This window comes from Apteryx mantelli, chromosome 1 (assembly GCF_036417845.1).
Source record: "Apteryx mantelli isolate bAptMan1 chromosome 1, bAptMan1.hap1, whole genome shotgun sequence".
Classification (NCBI taxonomy): domain Eukaryota; kingdom Metazoa; phylum Chordata; class Aves; order Apterygiformes; family Apterygidae; genus Apteryx; species Apteryx mantelli.
Window position 1 is genome coordinate 118,826,777 of NC_089978.1, and position 24,301 is coordinate 118,851,077.

At 48.0% G+C, this 24,301-nt stretch overlaps 1 protein-coding gene across 2 annotated transcripts in view; it reads right to left on the reverse strand.

Annotated features, from left to right (window-relative positions):
• Window positions 1–23,229, reverse strand: part of IGSF3 (immunoglobulin superfamily member 3) — a 109,775-nt gene extending 86,546 nt beyond the window's left edge. For both annotated transcript variants that reach the window (XM_067300053.1, XM_067300048.1), the window contains exon 1: window positions 23,159–23,229. In XM_067300053.1, coding sequence (XP_067156154.1) covers window positions 23,159–23,201 — 43 coding nt within the window. In that variant the 5' untranslated portion in view covers window positions 23,202–23,229. The remainder of the gene's footprint in view (window positions 1–23,158) is intronic.
• Between the last annotated feature and the right edge of the window lie 1,072 nt (window positions 23,230–24,301).

Genomic DNA, 24,301 nt, shown 5'->3' on the forward strand with positions numbered 1-24,301 from the left:
AGTAATGAAGACAATTCAGACAAGCGCTAAAGAGCAGTTAGGTTAAAACGACTACTTCCTAGCCTGAGAGATGCTCTGGGCACACACAACCCAAGAGCAGGTGCAAGCGCCAAGTGCATCACGTGCTGTGACAACTGCTCCTCTCCTGCAGGCTTGTGGCTCACTCAAGGATCGTCACGCAGACCAGAACAGTGTAGGAGCCAAGAATCGCCGCCTGGGTGGCCTTCCTTCTCCAATACATGACACAGCTCAAGGTAAGTGCCAAAACTCCTCCAGCTGTGTTTGGCGCCCGCAGCCGTGCCCTGGTGCCACAGGACACAGCAGGCTTACCAGTATCCTCTGACTGCCGGGGAGGAAGAACGGACGCTGTGTCAAAGGCAAGGAAGCACTCGGTGGTGGTTTCATGTCTCTCTGCAGGGTCCACAGGCTTTGTTGTTTTATTGATGGTGTTTGTAATTCGTTGCTTCCCTCAGTCTCCCTTCCCACCTCCCCGCTCAGGCAAGCTCATGCCCCAACACACGCACTGAATGCGCCACTGCAGGGCGATGGCACGGTCAGCGACCCACACATAGGGCACCACAGGGAATGATGGGGCAGACAGGAGCAGCCTTCAAGCTGTGGTAGTTTGTGCTTTGGCTGCTCTCAGACAGTAACGTAGCCCACACAGTTATAGGACGCCTCAGGGAGGGTAGCAAGTTGGGCTACCCTGCAATCCACTCTTCCTCAGGGTCTCCATTCCTTCATTCCCACACAGCAGCACCATGTCCCGCACGGCGAGAGGACAACCCTTGCTTCTAGTGAGTTATTCAAGAACAGATAATGTACTCCGAGCTCATGCTCCATCTTAATTCAGTTTATTTTCAGACTCCCTTAGGCATGATGCTTCCCAGGGGATCGCCTCTCTCCCTTCTGAACCCCCAGTGAGGGCACTGGAAGGCTCCTACCAAGAGCAGCTTCACCCTTAGTCCCACTGTTGAGTCAGGAGAAAAGGCAGGGACTGATATCCACAAAACCATATTTAATTTCAAGAAGGTTCTTCCAAGTCCACAGTTGTCCAGCCACTGACAATGCTACTCCAAGTGGCTTGCTTATTTTTCGTCTGCTGAAGACTAATGTAATTTCTACGGGAGATCCCCGCCACAACAGCAAAACAGAAGCAATCTTCTAGCAACGTGCACCTGCTATTCTGTGAAGTCTCCTGTTAATGCGCACAAATAAAAATTAGGTTCGAGCTTAATTTTTGCATAAATGAGTCACAGCAGGGACAATCTCAATGCACTGCAACCTGCTGCCAGATGGAAAAAACAATGCTATCAGAAGAAAACATGTGGCATAACACCCCCTCCCCCTCCATTATTACCACAAAGCCTCATTCTGAGCAAATACTTGACAGTATTTTACTGGATGTATTTTTTTGTCACACCAAGAGAGTTGACTGTACTGAAAGGCTGGCTGGAGCCACCTGCAGAACAACTCTGTCCCCATCCTCCACCCTTTTGCTTTGAAGTTTAAATCGTGCTACCAGGGGTGCCAAATCCTGGATCTTCCTCCTCAACTCCTGTCACAATTTTGCCACTCTCAGCACATGGTCTGTCCTTCCCGAACCAACTCAGAAGAGCTATTCATTTCTCATCAAAATTCCTCCCACTGCTGAGCCAACTAAAGACGGCTAAGTAGAGAGGTCAGCCAGGAACAATTTATACAATAATTGGTATGGAAATATCACAATCAGTAGGGGAATATCAGAGCAGAGGCAAACGAGACAGCACCAGCCAACGAAGCTCTTTGTTCTTCCAACACAACTGCCTTCACTCATCTCTGGTAGCTGCTCCTTTGCACAGCCGCTCGCTTCCACAGCAGATGTTTACTGTCTTTTAAGAAAAATGTTTTCAATAAATATGAAAGAGGTGACATTTCTTTTAATCACCATAGATTGTTCTGGCCTGGGACTAGCTTCCCAAGTTCTAACTGTGAAAAAGGTCTCGTACCTCTGTTATAATTATGCATCCAGTCAGACTTCCAACCCCCTCACCAAGATCAGAGCCAGTTTTCATCCTTTGGTTCTTCTCAGATCTGTTCTTTATATTGACAGACGACTTCCTTATTATCTACAGTACAGCACTGGTATTCTACAGCTGCACAATGTTAATTGTGATCTGCCCTTGTGATTTTTTTCTCTTTATTTTTAAGCAAACTTCATACTATATGGATGTCACATTCCTCTAACTGCTCCTTCTCTGTGTATTTTAACATGCATAACTCTAGACACAAGTTGCAGCACCACCTCAGAATGGCCTATTCTTGAGCCACAGATCACATCTATTACTATAACCCTTAAACTTCTACAGATGCTGGAAGGAGGAAGGAATAATTCATTGTTTATGTTGGACATGGAGAAGACAAGAAACAATAGGCTTGAACTTGAACAGGAGAGATTCAGGTTAGACAGGGGGGATGGATATATTTTTAACTTTCCTGCTGCAAGGAAAATGAGGCACCAGGGAGACTGCTTTGTGGGACTGTGAAGTCTCTCACACTAGGGCTCCTTCTAACAGACATTTAACTTCTTCAGGAATACTATAGGTGGAGATGAACCTACCGTGGGGGATATACTGCGTGAGATCTCATTGCTCTTCCAGTTCTGTTGTTCAGCCATCCCATCAGAAAATAGATTTAAACTTATTCGGTTGCATTAAATTCTAAAACTACTCTTTAAGCCAGTATTGCTTTTCTTTGAAAAGTCATGGAGCCACACACCCAGAAGCCAACCACACTTGTTGTTAGAGAAAAGGGTGATACCCCATATTAACAAAAGGAGAAAGGATGGCAGAACATCCATTCTGCACATAGGTCCCTGAGCTCGGGAATCCATGGTGCTCAGCCTACTTATTTCATACTGGCTTTGAAGAAGTTGGTGAATCAAAGTATACCTGTTGTAAAAGGTGGATAACAACATGTGCTAAGGTACGAGAGAAAGTCGGAGCTGACTGTCTTTCTCTGCTTTCCCCTGCTTATTATAATTAGGAGATTTTCCTGCAAAGTTGCTGAGAAGAGAGTCCCTTATAATCTGAGATCCTTCTATCCCTCAAAGGAAGTGTCAGTTCTGACTCATCTCACAGAACTGCAGAGAGTTCAGGTAGCACTATAGTCTCTTTTCACAGGATGGCCTCTACTTCAAGTACAAAATCTATTTAATCAATTATTTCTCTTCCTCCAAGGTCAGAATAGAAATTTCCCAACTCTTAGATCAGTGTGTTCTTCATATACCATTTCATCATTACCCTTATCATCATGGGAAAAATATGCAAGCAGAAGCTCCCTGCAGATTATATTTACATTGAAAATATGCAGGCAGGAAGTGTTGATTTGCCCACACATTACTTACAACTTGTACTGCTCCCTGTGTCTTATTCTTAGGAATTTTTTCTTTCCTACAGCCCACTGAATACATGCCCTGGTGACTTATATCACTACTGCTTATTCCAGGTTTGCTTAAGCATCACCATACTGACATGGCAGCACTTATAGTGGCCTGGCTGGAATACCTAAGTCATTGCTTACTTTTATATTTTCGAAGGAAAGGCAGTGATGGTTTCAATACTGCCTTCCCAGCATGAACTTTGAAGATACAACCATAGGTACTCACTGCAAGATTAGTGTGACCCTGCACAAAATGTGAAGTCTCCCAACATCTCTATGTGCATTTTTGCTTCTGTTCTTTTAGCTCTTAAAACACAAACCATTTAGTTCAGCATCTCTAGTAGTGCTCCCAGACCTCTACAAGATTCAGCATTGACATGCTAGTGCCAAAGCTATGTAGCGTCAACATAAATTTCAAATTGCTGAACTCTTAGATGGTCTGTGCTCCCAAGCTATCAAGAAAGAAAGAAAAAATAATGAAATTGTTAGAGCTACAAAGCTAGGTAGGAAATTTCTGACATAGTTCATTATGCCCTGCAGCCTCTGAATTTCTTTTTATTATCATTCTTTAGTGTTCAGGTCCTACATGTTTAACAGTCAGGGTCAGTTTTAGAATTGTCAAACATTATTCCCTGTGCAATCACTTACTCTCACGCAATAAGAAACTTCATTCTGTTTCACACTCAACTACATTTTAATGTCACTTCTTTCTTCATTTTCCTACACACTCTGCAATCACTCCCACTATTAAACAACAGACTGCCCTGATTATTACTGTAATACACCTCATAACATCCCAGATGCTTAAAACACTCTCCCAGGAGACAGTGTGGAGTCCCACATCTCACCTTCAGAAAATCATTGCCAAAAGGAAATAGTATTTACTACCCAGCCTCTTATTAAAGGAATTCTCTCTTTCATGAAGATGTCTTCCAAAGTACTTCTGATCTGTGAAGACCGTTTCTGATCTTCCCCCAAACTTCCTTTTCCTGAAGGAAAAGAAAGCCTCTCACTGTGTTCATTTTGAATGAGTGGTGGGAGGGAGCACACCCAAGTGCAGCGCTCTCCATTTATCTCTAAAAGAAATTCTGGTATTTTGGCCCTTCTTTCTATACTTCTGGAAGTTGCTTGTCTGGCTTTTCCCCTGTCTCTTCCTCCGAGTGACTCCAGCTCTTTCCTTACTTTGGTAACAATGATGTTTAGGAGCTCAGCTCCCTCTGACTTTCTCTAGGACCTTTACTCGCATGCTTGTTCTTCTGGGGTAATGCAGGAGCATCTCCTTTTTCAAGCTCCAAGTCTGCATCCTCATATAGCCATGTACCAATTGCTCATCCCCAAAGCATTTGCTCTCTAAGAAGAGAGACTTAACAATAATTTGTTAAACAGATGCAGAAAGTTTTGAAGAGCTGATGACAAACTACACTGTCACACAACCCTCCCTCCCACTTTTCCTAGCCTTTATCCAAGGTAGACCAGAGGATCTCAGGCCACCTCATGCATTCTCTTTATCAGTTGTGCTGTGATTCAGCACTGCCTCCCAAAGGGCACAGTTCCTGCAGCACTTCAGCTATATTGTTTGGCATGGGCTCTGCATCTGGATCCTCACCTGTTTTTGCACACACAATCCTGCAAAAAGAGCACTGCAAAGAGATATAAAGCACAGTATCTAGAAATGAACACAGCCACGAGCCATCTCTCCTGCATACTTTTAGCATGCTAAAGAAACATTTATGTCCCTCAGCCATGGCTATCAGCATAAGAACATCCAATTTGCAAGACAAAGTTGCCGTCTTGTACCTTTTCTTCAGCAGAAGCAGCTTTCTGGTAAACAGCAAATGAAGTTCTTTCTAAAGTCAAGTGTAGTGTCTAAAAGCATGCATTTATCTAAAATGTTTTTTCCACCCCACCATAAAGGATCACAAGAATGCAAAGCATGACCACACAACCACAGTTTCCATTCTCCCCCTAAATTCTTCTGGTTTCATCTCTGTTCACTAGGTGCCAGCAAGATGCTGCCTCTCATAAGCTCTGTGATTCAGTTAGAGACTATCCCTGAAACTGAGACGCAGATCCGGTGAGCTGCTTCAGCTACCTGCTGCCTCTTACCGATAATTAAGATGTCAGAACTCTTTGGCTCTTTACAGGGTAATTTATTAGCTTGACATGCTGCATAGACTTTCAGCAGTTGCCTCCAAATTACCAAGGCTCCCCTTTCAAAAGGGAGGACAGGTGCTTTCTGGCATTTGGGAAGAAACGAAAGAGATGCAGAAACATTTATGTCGCTATTGTATCCAGTCAGGAAGAAAGGCACGCTCCTCCCTCCCTGCTCAGACCCAGTCATAACATGGTATTATTGCCAAGGAGTAAGGAGGAGACTCGGATGTGAAGGACCATTGCGCTGGGACTGCATTCACCTGCCGCAGGTTCTTGTTTGCACTAGCTTAGCACCAAGCAGTCCTACTCGGAGCAGCCTCACTGTGTGAGCTCCTGCAGAGCAACAGCAGCAGAAATGCCCTCATCCTGAGAAATTCAGGTTAGAAGTGCGGTTTTACTGTGCAGTTAAGCTTATCTAAGGCCCAGCTGCCATGGAAAGAAGCTCTCTTGCTTCCCCACTCATTTTGCTCCTAGCAGCACATGCACATCTCTCCCCGTGCTTGACCCCCATAGCAAGCTGAAAGAAAAACTACCCAAAGAGTCTTTTGTTTCCACTGAGGAAAAGAGCAAGAACACTTTTTTCCCTGCGGGGTTAGGGGGTGGGGGCAGTGCATTGCCTTTCCTTAGCAGCTTGGATATTACATCAGCTCAGCCATACTAGGAAACTGCACCTTAAGACAGGGGCAGCAGATGGATAGAGGCAGGCAGGGGAGAAGGGCAGAGTGAGTCCATGCGGTAGGAAATGCCGAGAGCTGGCTGGGAGACCACGGATGCCGGGTTTCTAACAGGCCTTGTGGCAAAGCACCAAGGGAAGCAGGGCTGCAGGGGCTCGCTGCAGACTGCTCACTAGGGAAGGGAAAAAAAAGGCGCCAAACCTCCATTTTTAGCAAACAGCCCTAAGAGCAAGGGAATTAATGCAGCCTAGCTTCCTATGCCATCAATAGAGAGGCTGTCTCCAAGACTAATGATTTGACGGGAAGCTTCAACTGAAGCTTTGCTTACAGCTGGCGCAGTCATTTGGAGGCACAGCGAGAGCCTTTGAAGAACAGGGTCTCCTTCAGCCCCCTGCCGCCCCCCGACTCGGCTAGCTATTCTTCATGAAGCTTGTAGGGACTTGTTAATCTCTGCGAGCTCTGCTCCTCTCAGATTTGCGTGCAGTTGGCCAAAGGGCTCCCAGGTTATCCGGGAAGGGGAGGCAGTGCAATCAGATAAGCCACATTTCTCTGAGAAACCAGCCTAAGGAAATCTAGCGAGAGACAAAGGCTGGGAATCGCAAACCGCACGGAGGGAAGAGCCAAGGTTTCAGCACTGGAAGAGACAAGGTGGAATAAGGCTAAAAAGGGCTTTTAAAGGGAAGACAACTGTCTTAGCTTTGGCAAGGCAGAAGAGGAGGAACCAATTTAAGAATTCACAGGAATGGGAAGAAAGCATAAAAATCTGTACAAATTTCAGATGCAGAAATGGATACGAAGTGCTAGCACTTACAAGTCTTAAGCAGAAAGAATCAGGCAAACGTGTGCACACACACAGGTAAGTGCTAGAGACAGGGGTCAAGATTTTAATTTGAACAGAAATATGAACCTGTAACATCAGCGGAGTGACACCAGTATAATTTTTATAAGTGTGTAACATTACCAGGGACAGGGAATATAGGAAGAAGTGGAGAGGACCACAGAAAGCGCTCTGTAAAGCCTCAAAAAAAAGCTGAGGCTGGGGAGGGATCTTCATAAGGACACAAAAATAAATAAATAAATAAATAAAAAGATCTGCTAGAGACAGGAGAAGGCAAAAACAACAGGACTAGGAGGAAACTATTCCAAGAGAGAGAAGAGAAGTGGTTATTGCAAGGGCAATTGCTAAGTCAAGGAAGATAAAGACAGAGCGTGACAGAGAGGAACTATTAAGAGAGCCCTTGCAAAGTAAGTCACGGCCACAAACTGACCAGGCAGAGGTCTGGGCTGGAGCTGGGAAGTAAGAACTCCAGACAGAGCAGCCCATGGAGCTTGAGGGCACAGAGCAGCTGCTGAAGGAGGAGGGGGGGGATAAAGAAGGTTTGTATTGAGGGGGAGAGGCTAAGAGTAGCAAAGAGAGTAACAGAGGTGAGGGCAAATGAGCCGGGAAGCAAAGCAAAATGGCTAGAGGAAGGAGGTTAGAAAATCTGTTTGCAAAAGGCCAGGAGAAGCAGAGGAGCACAAGGCAAACCACCGGTCCAGATGGGCTTTTATCTATACACCAGTCCTCTTTGGAAAGTCAGTAAGACTTGAGGAGCAACCCTGAAGGTGGAAGAGGGGCTATCAGGCCTGGGGAAAAATATCATTCAGCAAAGCAAAAGTAAAACCAGTTATTAGGAACAAGGCAGAAGGGAATGAGCAGAGGGCGCTCTGTGATGGGAAGTCAGCATGGTCACAAGACCCTTGCTGGCAGCACACCACTACATGACAGCAGGAGCAGAGGCAGCAGATGGTGGGGCTGGGAGATGGGAGAGAAGGCAGAAAGTGTCCCAGGGAGTGGGGGGAGATGCCACTGCATTGGTGATGGAAACAGCTATGGGGCAGGAATGGCAACAGAAGGGGAAGTGGGGGGAAAAAAAAAAAAGCCCAAGTCCAGTGTGCAAGAGCAATGGTGAGACCAGGGAATGGCAGGGGAGGGGGAAGTCTAGAAGACCGCTCGGAGGAGAATAGTGTTGGCTGAAAACTGAGAGAAGCACATGCCCTGCTGGCAAAGGGTGAGCACTGGGAAGCCACGTACCTCGCTACTGCAGGGGGATATGGGCACAGGGAGAGTGGCTGACCCCAACTAGGGAGCAGCACTGACCGAACAAGAGGGGCCCTCACCTTAGGCACCATGACTGAGAACTAAGCGAGAGATGAAATGAAGAAGGGGATGTGCCCTTAACCACCACGGCCACCGCCACCTCGTTTCATATCCAGAATCTGGGAAAAGCTAAGAGTTGAATTTTTTGAGGAGTTTTCATCAGCTCTGTAATACCACACCTTGAGCACAAGTCCAGACACCCTCCTGCATGCCAGAGCATGGTCCCAGTTTCTATAAACAGAATACGTGTCTTAGGGTGACTAAACAACACTTGTCACTTTAAACAACAACAACAACAACAACCTTTCCTGATCAATTAAGAAGGGGGTTGGGGAGGGGCAAACCCTTCCTCTGCCAGTACACAACACTTATCCTCCTGCCTAAATTCCAGGGTTAGAAGATGGAAGTTTTGATCTTCAGCTACTTATTTAGCAGAACCTAGTCCCTTCTGATCAGGGAGTTAAGGAAAGGCTTACATAGCTACCAGGGAGAGAGGCTTTTTATTTATCTGATTTCAACATACCCAAGTTATCAGACTCTAGAGGAATTCAATTAACGAGAATAAAACTCTTGTTTGATGCAAGTCAGGAAGGTTTTTTTTTTTCCTGTAAATAGCTACACCCCAGAGATTTTACACTGATTATAGGCCTTAACAGTGACTGACTGATGCAAGTCAAACCGATACAGCAACCAAACCAAAATGCCACACACACTCCAGGCCTGTCAGAGACTGACAAATCCAGGGAAGACTAGTGTAAAGATGGGGAGAAGAAAGGAAGGGAGAGGGAGACAGAGCCAAAAAGCAGGACTAGCTTCAGAGAGGAGCAAGCCCAAAGGAGCTGCTGATGCTATCCCTCCTCTCCAGTTTACTATAGCACCTTAAAGTGGTCGGAGTTGACACAAGTTGCATTTAAATATCCTCTAGCACAGCTTCACAAACGTCTGTCTACAACAGGTATGAAATACTATTGCTGCTTCTGAACATGGAGGCAAGGTTAAATGCATTGTGCAAGCTCACAAGACAAGGCACAGTTGCCTGCTCAGCCTGCTCTTGGTATCCATCCCAAAGCACACATAAGCCAGATCCCGTGCCCAAGGCTGCTGCCATCCAAGGACGAGGAAGTGTCCAGCCCAAGCCCTCCACCTGCTCTCCTCCATGTCTGGTAGGTGCCAGGGCAGGTCAGTGCCTGCTCCTGCCAAGGCCTCCTGCGGCCACAGGATCCATTTGGTCTCTCCATGAGAAAGGAGGGAGCAAGACGGCAAGCTAAGTGAGCTTGATGCCAGACACCAGGTGCTGGGCTAGGGACAGCAAGAACGAGGAAACTGCTTCTCATGTCACCACTGATTTCTATCAGCAAGCATCCAGGCAAAGCGAGCAGGGCTTGGGAGACTTGCTGCCTGGGAAGACGCTTTCGGTTGAGGTTGCTACACAGAAAGAGGGAAGACAAAAGGAGGCAACTTGCCTTCTTTCCCTACCCCCTCCCCACCCCTGCAATTTAACAGCCTAGAAACAGTAACGCAGCAGAGCGCCACATTCGTGTTTGAGGAACATGGTTGTTCACAAAACTTTTTCAGCTCAGAGAGCTGTTTTTCGCTGGCTTAGTTCAAGGACACATTTTGTTGGGCACATAAATTTAAGGCAGAGGCCTAGCTCATCAGGAGTTGAAAATGCTGACAAGATTTCCTGAGCCTTGGTCTCAGGCCAGGCCATGAGGGAAAAGTTATTAAGTTGTCTCCACTCTGGACTGAGATCAAGTTGGAGAAGCGTCGATGCAAGGATAAAAGATGTCAGGCATTCCTGACTCCAGATCTGACCCATCTGCTTGGGCTCCCTCGAGGAAGGGGCTGGTCCTGGCAGCACAGGAGAGGACACCTCTGCTGTGCCACCACCTCTGGCTAAGCGTCCCCCATGACACAGGGGCGGGAGAGGCAACCCCTTCTCCACCCTCTGGGGGGGGGTCAGCACGCACCCTGCACCCATCAGGTGTGACAGATGACAACCTCACTACGCTCCTCTTTTCTAACCATGCCATCTTCAAGGACCTCCTTCCTGAAGGGCTCTGGACTCCACAGTGGGGATTAACAGCCAGGCACGTGAGCACAAAATAAGTGCCCCAAACTGCTGAACGTTTGGCATTTGTGACTTGCAACTGCATAAGGAAACACAGATGGCTGCCCTGCTGTATCCATGCTATATGGTTGACACAAACCCCCCTAGCATGTGGGGTGGACAATCAGGGCCTGTGCCGCATCCTGCCAACAATGTTGCTGCACGTACCGTCCAGAGGGAAACCTCTCCCAAGGTCAACAGGCACAGGCCAGCAACTGTGCTGCGAGGGAAGTACCCACCGGAGCACAACTGCGGGGCTGGGGCATGCAGGGAAATGGAGGCAACAAGGTCAAGTGAGTCACAGAGTGAGATAAAATGGAGCCACAGAGATTTCCATTACCGCAGAAGGGTTTCCCCCCCACCTCCATTTTGGGGGGTTGTTTTTTTCTTTTTTGGAACTTTTACCATACTACTACAATGTTCCTTTCTTCCCATTTACAGGAAGACTAGAAACCACCAGATTAGGTGGGAGGGAAGCTGGAGACAGCTACTGCTGCAAAGTAAAGTCGATTTTACAGGTTACGCAGTGCTTCAGCAATGCTACCACACATCTGAGCTTTAAGGGAAGTACTAAAAAGGTAAGCAAGAATAAGGACTGCAAGTAATTCACCCTTGCCAAGTATGATCATGAAAGAGTCATGCCCTTCCCACTGCCCACTCCATTCTCCCGTCACAAGCAAGCTAAGTATGCCCCACATCGCTCCCCAACCACTTCAGAGCGGTGTGGCACTGCATAAGGAGAAAGACATCCCTTCTCACCCCCCGTCCCCTCCACAAAAAAAAAAACAAAAAACAAAAACACACCACACAGCTACAGCACAAAGCTGATCTGGTTTCCTGCACAACCCACCTCACTGACCTGCTCACCTGTTCTGCTAGGGACTGCTCCTCCATCCCACTCCAGTCTAGCAGAGAGGCATGAACCAAACACAACCAGTCTCCTACCACGAAGGCAGGACTGACAGACTTTAGCAAGACTGGACGACTAACCCAGAACATCAGTACAGCAGCGGGTCAAGCCTCAGCCTGGATTAACCTCTGGCCCTGTAGAAGTGGGAGAAGGAATGAACGCTGATGATGCAAGGCATGAGAGAATTTTACTAGGATAATCCTCTGATAAGTTTGTTTGGTTTTAAAAGAAACATAACAAGGAACACAACAAATCACTGAACCAATAGGAACCAAACACATACTGCAAAATTCTTCTCTTACAAACCTTTTTTTTAAATCCTGCCATGAAGAGAAGTATGTTTCCAGACACTGGCTTCCATACAGAGCTTATCCTAGGAGATTTACCCAGTGTTTATTCAATGCACATTTCACTAAAACATGCATTATTACCTCCAGCCAGCAGACCAAACAAACTTCTATAATTTCCTTTGACACCTCTTGGCTACACTGCTCTGACAAAAGCAACCAGAGGCATTCAGCACCATTACATCCCAAAGAGAAGAGAGACTTCAACTATCACATTAAGCCCCTGCAACATACCAACAGAGAGAAGAATCACAGGCTGAATTAGCCAGAATTCAGTTGGGTTGGACAACCCCAATATACCTCCTGGCTGTATGCTTGGGAAACACAGGTAGGGGTTTCTATGGAGTCTTTTTATGCAGAAACCTCACTGCTTTCAGGAAGTCTTCCTCCTCTTCCCTAAGGGAAATTCAAAACATTTGAGGTTTAACAGCTGCAACAAACAGTCTCCTTTTACAAGAGAAAATATTCAGAAACAAGATAACAAGAGAGACAGTTACTGAAACAGGATGAAAACAGAGAAAAAGCCTCTGGGATCTAAGCACTGCCCTAATGACTGCAGGCTGCTACTCAGAAAATCAGAATTCAAGTATAGAGCTCTCACCACCACTCACAGATCAAATAGGAATAGCAAGATGCAAATGTTGCTGCCTGCAAGAGAGGTAATCTAAGCCACCATTTGTGAGCAACCTGCTAGCAGTGCCACAGCCCCTGCAAACACACAAAAAGAAGAATTTGCAAATGCCCTTGATCTGGCATTCATTCCCCAATAGATTACTATGCGCAACCCAAATAGCACTACCTTTCCATTTTGGGGAGTTGAGGGCATAATCTTTATTATTCTTAAAAAGGCAAGGGAATATATTCCCCATTCAAGTTTTATTGCAGACATAGGAGACTTTGTTTAAAAAAAAAAAATGGGGGAGGAGAGTTAGAAGGAGAATAATGCCAGCTATGCACCTTTAAAATAAAGCAGTGTTTTTAAGAACAGTATTCTTACTTATTTTACAGCCAAGAGGCAGAGCAATTCTACAAAGCCAACTCAAAATTAGCAATTATGTTTTGCCTGTACACTAGGAAAGAATGCAGATGTTAAAACATTATATAGACAGTGAAATGTCATCAAAGCAAAGAAGGTAAAAATAGCAAAGTTATCTGTAAGATGACTAAGCAAATGGATTATCAAAAATACGCTTTCAAATACAACATCCATTTCTTAGAGCTACATGTGCCCGTTTAGCTTTGTTAATTTCTCAGCTCTTTCTTTTGATAATTTTTTTTTGGCTTCCCACCATTTAGCTCACTAGCACACTTCCCCAGAAGCCTCCCCTCACCCTGCACTCAAGAATTGCACCCATCTCGCAAGAGCAATTTAGAAACTGATGCCGATTCCTTCAGGAACTACAAGGACCTGTAACACAACCCTCATAAGCACATATGTGATCTTAAATTGGAACGTCCATTTGAAAACTGGATTTCTGCTGTCTCCAGCCCCATTTTCATGCTTTCACCACTGTCAATCTCGTAGATCTCCATGGCTTGACCGAGAGCTCCCCAGCATTTGGTGAACTGTCACTTCTCATGTAACTCTTCAGGCAGCACCGCAGAGGGACAGAGGTTGAGGGAGTCTTACCATGTTATTTATCCTGATACGACAGCCCATCATTTTTGCAGCCAAGAAGTGGCCCTCTTCTTTCAAACACAAAATCCTGGGTGGAGCTTCCCAAAAAGTAGTTTTTCAAGGCTCATACCTATTACATCAAGATCATTAGGATGCTTTTAGTAACATATCCCAACAGATTCCTTAGAGCAGCTATTATGTATTCAATGCACAGCAAGTGTTCCCTCACACTCATCCCTCTCATCCCTACGTCCTCCCCCAAAACAAGCCAGCCAAAAGACCAGGACAGGTTGAACCACCTGGTTTTGTGATCCAGACGATACCCAGAAGAAACAGGGGCGACACCTGGCCAGCATGGGGAGGCACCTCTGTAGAGCTTCTTCCCAGAGGCCTGCCCCTTGCCTGCGTTACAGTCCCCCACAGTTTAACCTGACTTGGCACAACCATGCAATTGGCTTTCCTCCCCAGAGAAAAGCTCACCTCCCTCCCACGAAAGTTTTCCTGCCACTTTCCCCTCCTGCAACGGCTCACGGAGGGGCTCTGGTGCCAACACGAGAATAAGGAGAGGACCCTGCAGGGAGGCCACCACAGGGAGGCCAGCACCAAGCTCAGTCAGCTCAGACTGTTGCGTAAAGGCAACCTCGCTATTGCGATTTATCACGGCTATGACACTTCTTGCTGGCATTAGGAGAGTCAGTCCAAGCACTGTGGCCAGAAACAAACCTATGTAATTGCTTCAGTAAATGTTTCCCTTCCTTCGTGCTGTGGTTAGAGCACAGCGAGGCTCCCATACCAAGCTCCCAGTGATGGCTAAAGCCAAGGCAAACCAACTGCAGCCTGGTGTGCATAGCAATCGGCTGCGTTCATCCTTTACTTTTGCAGAGTTATTCCATGCAAAAGATAACTAGGATGTTCTCTTCCCATGGCTTGCCCCGCAAAGCTAAAAGAATCTGCAGTGGAAGCAACTTTTTTGCCTCAGCTCTCGCCCATCTTCAGTGGTGGAAGAAAATGCATTTTTAAGCACACCACAGAAGAGCTCTCACTGTTGAGGAGAAAGGGGTTACCCCAGAGCTAAGGAAGGGACCTGCAGGCACAAGTGGAAAATGTGAGAAGAGCACATGCGGTGTAACAGCAGCAGAAACAATGAAAGAACAAAACAAAACTAAGCATCTCAGCAAAGGATTAGACACGACCAAGAATAGGTCAGGGACTACCTATACTCTAACAACAACATATGAGAGAGTCCACCTCTCATTGCTCTCACAACACCTAGCCAGGGGGAAGGGGTGAGGGAAAGAAATATTTGAGATGAGAAAGAGGAAGATGTTTTGATATCCCTCTACTAAGACAAACAGGTAGATTTAAACCCAGAGTTACACAGGAGCCAGTTACCTGCCCTTTCTTTCCAGGCCCGACGTCTCCCATCCACTAACTGAAAGCTAAAGGGCAGGCAAGGGAAGGTGGTTGCCCTGCCACGGCCCCCAGTCCGACCCCTGGTGCCCAGCAGTCTGGTAGCAGCTCTGCTACCTGGCTGGGGAAAGGCTTCACAGAGATGTGTTTTTCCTTAGCGGGCTTCTGGGCCTTCACCGCTTTCCAGCCTCTAGTTCTTCCTCCCAACTGCTCACCTCCCATGCCACCCGGCCCTTCTGCCCGCGGGGCAGGGTACCAGCGCCCCACAGCTCAGGGACATGGCACCCCAGTCCAGGGCTGAGCTCCAGTCCCTGCTGCAGACAACACACTTAGAGCTGATCTTCTTCAGGTCTGCCTTATTTACAGCAGAAAGGAGCTAGGGCTTGGCAACTTAAAGGATTTGGCAGCTACACACTCTGGATTAGATTTAACCGTCAACTAGCTCATGGCACGGGACTGATTAGACATAACAGCTCTCTACGTGTCAGTGACCCACAGATTAACTGCGCTGCTGTAACACTGAGGGCTGGGATGAATCACTGCAGCTCCAAGCTGCAGTCACGCGGGCCATTCCCTGTTACGGTAACGGGGCCCCATCACACAGGAAAAGCCTTCTTGCACTGAGCCGGTTGGAGAAGTGAGAGAATGCGCGCAGGTTAAGTAACACCAGAAAGCTCAAAGTAAAAATCGATTTCTTCTTTTCCCAACATCAACAGTGAAATCAATCAGGGCATAACAATCTCTTCTGCACTGCACTCCCAACATGCATAAGAAAAAAAGCGGCCTGCTTGTTTAACAACAGCGAGCAAAACTTTAACCCTAATACTGTACCTTTCCTCCAAAAATCCCAGGATACCTTTTAAGTCACTGTCTCTATTTTAAGGCACAGAGAGCAGAGACAGAGCAACTTGTCTAGGATTATATCACAGATCAGGAGAAGAAAGAGCACTGGAATTTGCATGCTCTGACTCCCACTGTAGATGCTGGATAAGACTGCAGGCATAAAGGTCAAACCCTTCAGCGGTGGCTCTTAAGATATTGTCTGCAGGCCACAAGCAGTCAGCAGAAAGCTGAGAGATGGCACAATGCCAGCCAGCCTGTTTCTATCAGTATCCACGCCTTCCCCTGCAAGTGCTCTAGCACCAGGCAGGGCAGTTAAACAACAAAACCCTGCAAGAAGGAGCAAACATCCTGCCTCTATAGTGGGACTAGACAGTAAAGCAGGAAGACACAGTACAGGAATCTCCAGGAGGCAAAAGTAAAGCATATTCAGGAAGCAAAGAAGGCTGAGGATGAAGAACTGTGTGAAGAGAAGGGAGTGAGCAGAAAGCACGGAGCTGGGGAGATGAAACAACGTGGTGTGAGCAGGCAGAGTACTCTGAAAGCACATCGGAAATAAATGCATTCAGATAATTGCTTAGAAGGAAATAAATATTAGCAAGTACTATAATTACCACGAAGACTTTACATAGCTGTAAGAAGACACAAGACTAGAGGAAGAGCTGGCACACATGCTTGTTGGGAGCTCGCGTTTCAAGCCGGCAAGAAGGAACCAAAAAGGCCCAACACTGAGACTGGTAATTTTAGCCTGGCAAACAGCCACAGTCCTATGGCTAGATACTAGGTACTGGACAACTTTAGTTAATAAGTGCCAGATCCCAGCAGTATGGTTTTCCGGAATAGCAAGCTTCTGGACAACTTCAGTTTTCTCTCACAGATCTGCCTTCTCCTGTGGCTCTTACTCAAGGTTCAGCTCCTCTTTCAGAGGGATCTGGAAGAACCAGGGCAGATTCTTACATCCCTGGTGATCATGCTGAATGGAGATGACAAGATTTACCTAAGAAGTAAAATCTTGATTTATCCAAGCAGCCCAATCTGCATACCAATAATGCAATAAGAGATCAGAGCCCTTCTTTGCCTGAAAGGCAAGCAGAAAACTTCTTCCTCGATGTCTCATCTTCAAGTCTCCATTTTTTCTAAAAGCCTCAGAAACCTCCAACTTCAGGCAGCAGCCTGGGTCATAGCAGAGTTCTTCTCAAATGCATAACAGACATTTAGCTCTACAGAGTCCGCAGAACAACGCATCTACCTCACCCTGTGCTCCCCACTCCCTTTAACAAGCTTATCAACTTCCGAACAAAGATCAAACACCATAAAAGTGACAGTGCGTCACAGGCAGAAAGACTGGGACAGGGAAATCGGATGCATCACCCATTCCCTGCTATCCCCCTGTAATAGCAGGGACTCCGGAAGGGAATGTGCTTGCCGGGCAACGAAGCTATCAGTGCATTCCTGCTTCTGCATGCAGAGTAAGGAACATAGGGGTAAACAAGACACATACCAAACTTGTGCCACTAGTAAGCAAAAGAATTTAGCAGCAAGAACTGTACATCAAAACAACTTCCAACCATGTCAGCCTCCCCAGGGAACTGCTTTGCAAGTTCCCTTGGGGAGGCCAGAAAAACAAAACCCAGAAGACCAAACCAAACAACTGCTATTTGAGTAACACTAGACGTAGCCATTTCTTCACAGCATATGTTCTGGATCTGGATGGTTTCTGCTATCTTGATGGAGGCAACTTTGTTACCAGAAAATGCACAGGAATCTGCTTATTCCTGCAGCCACAGTTCCTTCCTGACAGACAAAGTCTTACTACTGGCAAGATCAGAAGAGGCAGGGAAAGCATTCTGATTTTTCAAGTCCAAATGGAATCGATAGCTCAATCACTGGGTAAGGAAGGAGAAGTCAGTCAAACACAGCGGCAAGTACATCATTCTGGAATGAGAAAATGAGTATGGACCCTCGCCAGCCACGTCTCTTGCATTCAGGAGCCTCACACTTCAAAAGCTATGGGTGTGGTGGTTAAAGGCCCGGCATTAGGTAAGACCCAACCTCCAGAGCCTGTTCTCATCTATTCTTCTGACCAGTTGGGTTCCTCACCTTCCTTCTCCTCCCATGTGCTTTCATTTGGCTTGTCTGTCATCTTTCCCCCAATCCAAACAACGTAACAACAGGCTACCTCTTCCTTCCCTGCAGGCCCCTCACCCAGCACAAGGCAAATGTACCGGGAAACAGCAAGGAAACACCAGCAACAGATCAGAATTGGAAAGCAGTCGCCACCCAAGGGTACAGGCAACAGCTTCAGCCAGGAATTGCAGAATAAATGCTACCCAAGGCAGACCTGGTAGCACACTGTTCACGCAGCAACTGTGGTCGGACACTTGACTTACCTCACCTGTTTGGCCGGGCCGAGGAATCGCTCGCATGCCCAGAACCCACAGTGCCAAAGCTCTGCCGTGCGCTTGACAAACCACTGTGACCCAGCAGCGCTGCCAAGTGAACCCATCAGCCCCCTCGCACCACTCACCTCCTGAGCACACCCCTTCCTTTGGGCCCCCATAAATGTCTGCAGGACCACGTGAGAAATGAAGCTTCTTTGAAGTCAGACAGGTTCCCCAATACCTCTACACATTTACTTTTTTCTGCTGAGTTAGTTTTCAACCCTCAAACCAGTTCCCCATGGCAGCAGCCTTGCCTGTACCCTCCCTTCTTTATGCCAGGCAGGAAAAAGCATGGAGCAGCTCCCTTCAGGAGCAGTGCTGGTTTTAAGTGCTTGTGCAAGTACCATGCTCTCCTTTTTTGGGAAAAGCCTCTTCTCATTTAGCTGAGATGGTTTGTTTTTGTGCTCATGTTCAATTACTCTCATATTATTGAAATGTGACTTCAGCAGCAGCTAGAAAGGCAAGATTTCCTCTTGTCTCATTGCCATTTTCTAATTAAATCTCCTAACGATAAAAAGCTTACTAACATACATCATTTGGAAACATGTTCTCAGTACAGTGATGAAGGCAGGGTAAGCAATAGGTTAGAGCTGGAAATTACATATATACACACAGACGTACTAGACCCACAGAAGGCAGCTGCAGACTGAACTTCTTTGCCATGCAATTTAATTGAACCCCACTTGTCTAGAAAGGCATCAGTATTATTAGCCTCTGCACAGCTGATAAGAAACAGATGCTAAATGTCTCCAAACAGTTAACCAAAGAACTATTCCTTAAGAGTATTATATAAGAATAGAAAAGAGATGCCAATATAAGAATGGTGTCAAAACAAATTTAGCACGTTTGTATTAAGGAGTATTTAGCAACTTAAAAGCCAGAGGCAAGTCACAATATTGCAGTTCTCCAGACACTGGCTCCAGGGCCTGAATGTCCTTGATACAATCAGACAAGTCAAATCACAAGCAGAAAAACCCTAGCAACAAGAAGAAAACTCAGTTGTATTTGAAATGCTTTCCCCTTCCTTTCAGGCAGTTTTCCTGGTGCAAGAAGTTCCTGGGCAGGCTCTGCAGATTGCTAACTATCACACAGCAAGGAGCACTCTTTCAGGTTATAGCACTCTTTGATTCATCCAAGTTTGTTAAAGCAACTAATACACCTCTAGCTTCATACTAGACTGTATAGCCTTTAGGACAGCTGCTGAATCTGTTATTGATTTTGTAAAGGTAGGAAAGAAGGCCAAGAGAGAGACAGAAAGGAAGAACTTTTTTTTTTTTTTTAAGCAGTTCCCCGCTGCTAAACATTCAATAAGTCTCCCAATACAGAAGCAATTCTCCCTTTCCCAAACTCTGTATGACCCTCTACTTCTCGTTCCCCTCTTCGTGGTCTGCACAGCTGTTTATTCTGCCTTTCACTTTATATAATGGATCAGTTAAAAATGTTCCAAGTATGCATTCGATTTACAATAAAAACTGCTTTAATAAAAAAGTCTACCTTGACGGAAGGTCAACTAGAAGACAACAATGCACATAAACCAAAACCTCCTGTGCAAACAAACAGGATTTGCAGGAGCCTCAGGATGCCACGCAGTCTGGCCCAGCACCTGCCAGGCACTGACGGATGCGGCACGGCACCGAGAGGCGCCCAGTCTCCAAACACACATGGGCACCCCGAAGACCCGCTGAACCACAGGTGGGAGCGGAGTGACAGCCCACACCATCTCCAGAGCCTCAGCCCGGCACGGTCCCTGAAAGAAGCCCAGTCACAGCCCGGGTGGGATCAGTGCTGGTCCTGCACCACCCAGGAAGGTGATCTAGAGGCAGCAAGGACATGGGGGATGGCAGCACGATCTGCCTGCGAAAAGGCAGCTGGAGGCAGCCCCCTTTGGGCAGAGGCAGATGGAGGAGGCACGATCTTGGCCACCGTTGCTAACAATGTGTCTCGGAGCAGATGAGGCGCCACCAGCACTCCTGGGCCACGAGCTTTGGTAAACAAAAACAACCCCAAACCCCATGTATGCAAACACCCACTCTGCTGTTTTCACCGTCTGTTCCCCTCCAACCAAACAGCACTAGGCTCCGTCACATCTACATCTGTGCTGCAGCCGCTGCTCTCCTTCACTCCTTGCCTGCTCCTGGCCAGGCGGCAGCAGCAAAGCGGGCAGGTGGAAGAGCCGAGCGCACGAGCGGCAGCCGGACCATGCATGGGTACTCCCCGGCCTCCTCCCCTTCCCCACCAGGCAGACTCCACCAGGAGACAGGCCTTTCAAAGAAGCCCTTGTTTCTCCAGGAGTCACCTCAGCATCATTATTTCAGTCCAATATGCCATTTACAAGCAATCTGCAGTTGCAAGACCTTACGCTGGCTCTGCTCCCCTGTAGGAATCACAAATAAATCACCAATTACTATGCATGAATAGAGAGAGGAAGAGGGTAATGAGTCTATGTACATATATACATACACAATGTTTGAACACAAAGAGCTGTAAATTGCATTCACAGGTGGTATTCTGGGTATTGCGGGAGACTCCAAAACAGAACTATTCATAAACCAGTCACCAACATGAATGAATTCAGCATTCCCCAGAAGCCTATTGTGTTTCCTATATATTACACAATAAATATGAGTAGTATCAGACTATGCATCCCTGCAAAAAAGGTAAATCTTGCAACTATACACAGGATTAGCACTGGCTGACACAAGTATTAATGGTCTCATCACTGCATGAGGATTATTTACAGCACTTGCTCTATTTTCCCATTTTGTACTTGCTGTGATGAAGTGCCACTTGTTTAAAGAACCCTGTAACAAACACTGCAGCAAGAGAGAAAAACCAGCAGAGATCTACAAATGTTACACCCACATGCCAGATGTGGGTTTTCAAACCCTGGTTTTGCAGTTACTTGGATTCTGTTAGCTAGTTAAGGCTTGATATATTACATTAAATCATCCACCAGCTCTTTCCATAACCACAGTTCCTCCTTTAGTGATTCTAATGAGTTTGCAAAAGGATAAGGAAAAACTGAGTTGTACTTCTTTCTCAGTATAGTCACCCCATAGTACCTTAGCCATATATCATAGCATTAACATTACTTGTTTGGAAAGCTATGGTCCTTTTTTATCCAGTCAGAGACTTACATTATGAAATAAGGCTTTTTACTCCAGTCTCTTCCCCAGAAAGTCAAATTATGCCTTGGTTTGAAAAGCAGGAACTTAAAGCACTTTTGTGCAACTCCAGGCTTTGAGACATTGTCATAGCAGGTTCCATTAAAATCAGTCGCGTGGCAAATGCACATCAACTGTTTAAAGAAGTCCAGGTGAAAAACACCAAAAGAAAACTAATTCCAAGCATACATGCAGTACATTCCCTACTGTTAAAAATACAGTTTTATATTTAAAGTAAGGAGGGTAGCTGGCACAGTGTTTTTACAAACCACATGTGTATATGGGATTTGGGGACCGCTGAAAAGCAACCAGTTCTCAGGGTGACGGAAGACCCCTCACACCTAGCCCGCTGTGGCAGACGAAGGAAAGTTGCATCCAGTTTTAGGTCAAAACCAGAAAGCTGCTTCCCGCGAGCAGGAAGTAATGCTCCATTTGGTACCCAGCAAGGGCGTGGGGCTGGGCGGGCTGGCGCGAAGTGGGGTGTGCAGCAGCAGCGGGGCAGGGTGCCGCTTCTGCACCGCCTCACACGGAAACCTCCAGCAACATGATGCCCTCTGCTGCTGCGCCGCTGCATCGGCCAGGGCCACCCCACACCAGACCAGCACCCGTGCGCTCCATATTAGGAATACTTGATCCAGAAGGGTGTTATTGTTCTTCAACCAGATGGATTCAGTGCTCAAAGCCAAGCCAGCCAGCAATTTCAGTTTTTCTACACCCTTCTTGCAGACTAGGACAGACTGCTGGTAACCGCGGAGCAAAGTAATCCTGGATAAACTTAGCTTTCAGATGTTTTCCAGTGAACTGGGAGGAGAAAGCTGCTGGTTAAGGGAAGTTTGAACCCTCTCCAAAACCATTTCAAAGGGTCATCTTTCTTTGTCTTTCCTAAAGACAGACAGTACAAAAAACCACATGCACACGCATGCACACACACACACAAGCAAATTAGAGACATAGATGCATGACTGCAATTCAAGTAAAGACACAGTTTCCAAATTGGCAGAGCAGGCATGTGACAACTCTTAAGACAATAAGATTGTCAGCTCTGTTCCTTTTTCTTCAAGAACGTGAATGCTGGCAGAAAATCTTACTAATAAAAAGGCAAATCAAAGTAACCCTAAGGTTTCCCCGTATATACACAGGCAGAAAATAGTGCGAAGGTGCTGCATTGTATTTTCCACAAACATTCCTATTGACTCATTAATACTAAGCTAGGCACGTGGGCTGTTTAAAAAAAAAAATCATGTTTTTGCAATTGTCTTGCATTCTGCTCTTCTCAAATTTCTGGGAAAGGATCTGGCATTGCTACGGCATCTCTCACCAAGCAGTGGGATCCCAAAGTGCTCTACAGAGCTACATATAGTCATGCACTAAGCAGGCACTAGTGTGATGGGACAAAAACAGATGTTTAACGGCGCACGGCACACAAATCACAGGCAGGAAGAGAAGAACGAGACCCGCAGCTCGTGGAAGTATAGGGGGAGTTTGGGAGAGACAGCACAAAGCAATCAAACTGCGTTTCTAGAGGGAGCAGGGATCGCTTTCTCTCTACCTTTCAACGCAATCTTCAAGAACCACCGAGAGCACTTTGTTTCTGCAGCCCAGAGCACCGCCGACCCTACCCAAGGCATTTTCCCTGCACGATGGGAAAAACCACCGACTTCAGCTCGCCGGGCTGGCGACCGCGCTGCGAGCCGCCGCCGCTCGGCAGCGCCCAGCCCGGCCGCGGCGTTTCGCAAGTTCAGCGCGGAGCCCCCGGCCCCAGACCCACGTCGCGCGCCGGGGCAGCGCGAGCACGCCCGCGGGGGCGCCTGGGGCCGAAACGAGACCCCGATTTTTATTTTTATCTATTTTTTAGTTTTTCGCCCCCCAGCCCAGCCCAGCCCGACGCGCCGCGACGCGCCGCGACGCGGGGGCGACGGACGGCACTTACCGAGGAGGAGCAGGGAGGCCAGCTCCGGCCGCAGGGTCCGCATGGCTGCCGGGGCGCGGGGCGGCGGCGGCGCCTCACCGCCCGCCCTGGGGCACCGCGGGCCGCCCGCTGCCGGGGCGGGCGTCGCGCCGGGCCCGGCGGCACAAAGGCGAGGCGGCGGCGCCGGCACGGGCGGGCGCCGGGGGAGGCGGGGGCATCGTCCCCGGCCGGGGGCGGCCGCCTCCCCGCCGGCTCCCGGGGGAAGAGGCGGCGGGCAGAAACCGCCTCGGCTGCGGCGCCGGGGGCCGCGCAAAAAGAGGGGCGGGGGGGCACGGAGCGACAGCAGAAAAAAGGGGGGGGGGCCGCCCCCTCCCCCGGGAAGTTACAAAAATAAACCCGGGGTGCCGCACACCTCCACTCGACGGAGCCCACGGCTCGGCTCGGCTCGGCTCAGCCGCCCTCACCTGCCCGCCCGCCCGCGCCGCCGCGGGGTGCCCGGCGCTGCCTCCGCGCGGGGAAGCCCCGCCCCGGCCCGCCCCCCGCCGCCACCGCCGCCACCGCCTCCCGCCCCGGGGCCGGAGCGCCGCGCCTCCCCCGCGGCTCGGCGGGCAGCGCGGCGGGTGCCGCCCCGCCGGGCCGCCCGGTTTGCACCCCGGAATGCGGCGCTTACGTCGCGGGGTGCGGGGCCGGCGGTGGCGCCGAGGTCGGCGCAAGGAGCTGCGCCGCGTTTCTTTGTTTTAAGGGGGGGAAAGCGCTCCCGCCCCGGCGTTCATCCGGCTTCCTGGGAAATGTCAGAAAAAGCTGCCTTTTGTTCTGCTGCAAAGCAGACAGAGCGGCGGGGCTTCTCCAAGTTTCGGCCAAGTTGTGACCGTCCCGCGGCCACCAGCGCCCCAACCCGGGCTGGTTTTAGTGCCAGGTGTGGGCCCTCCCTGCGTACGGGCACCGCTGCTGTGCTGGGGATGCTGCCCCGGCAATCGACACTGAAACGTGTAAACACCAGAAATACATCAGAGTATGTCCGGGAAACACGAAAATGCACAAATCTGGCAACACTGGGGCTGGGTTTTATGTTGTTTGTAAATAAAAGATGAATGAGAGAGCCCTTCTCAAGGGCACAGACATTCAAATGTCCTTGCAAATGAATCCCCCAGTGGCTTGTTTGTT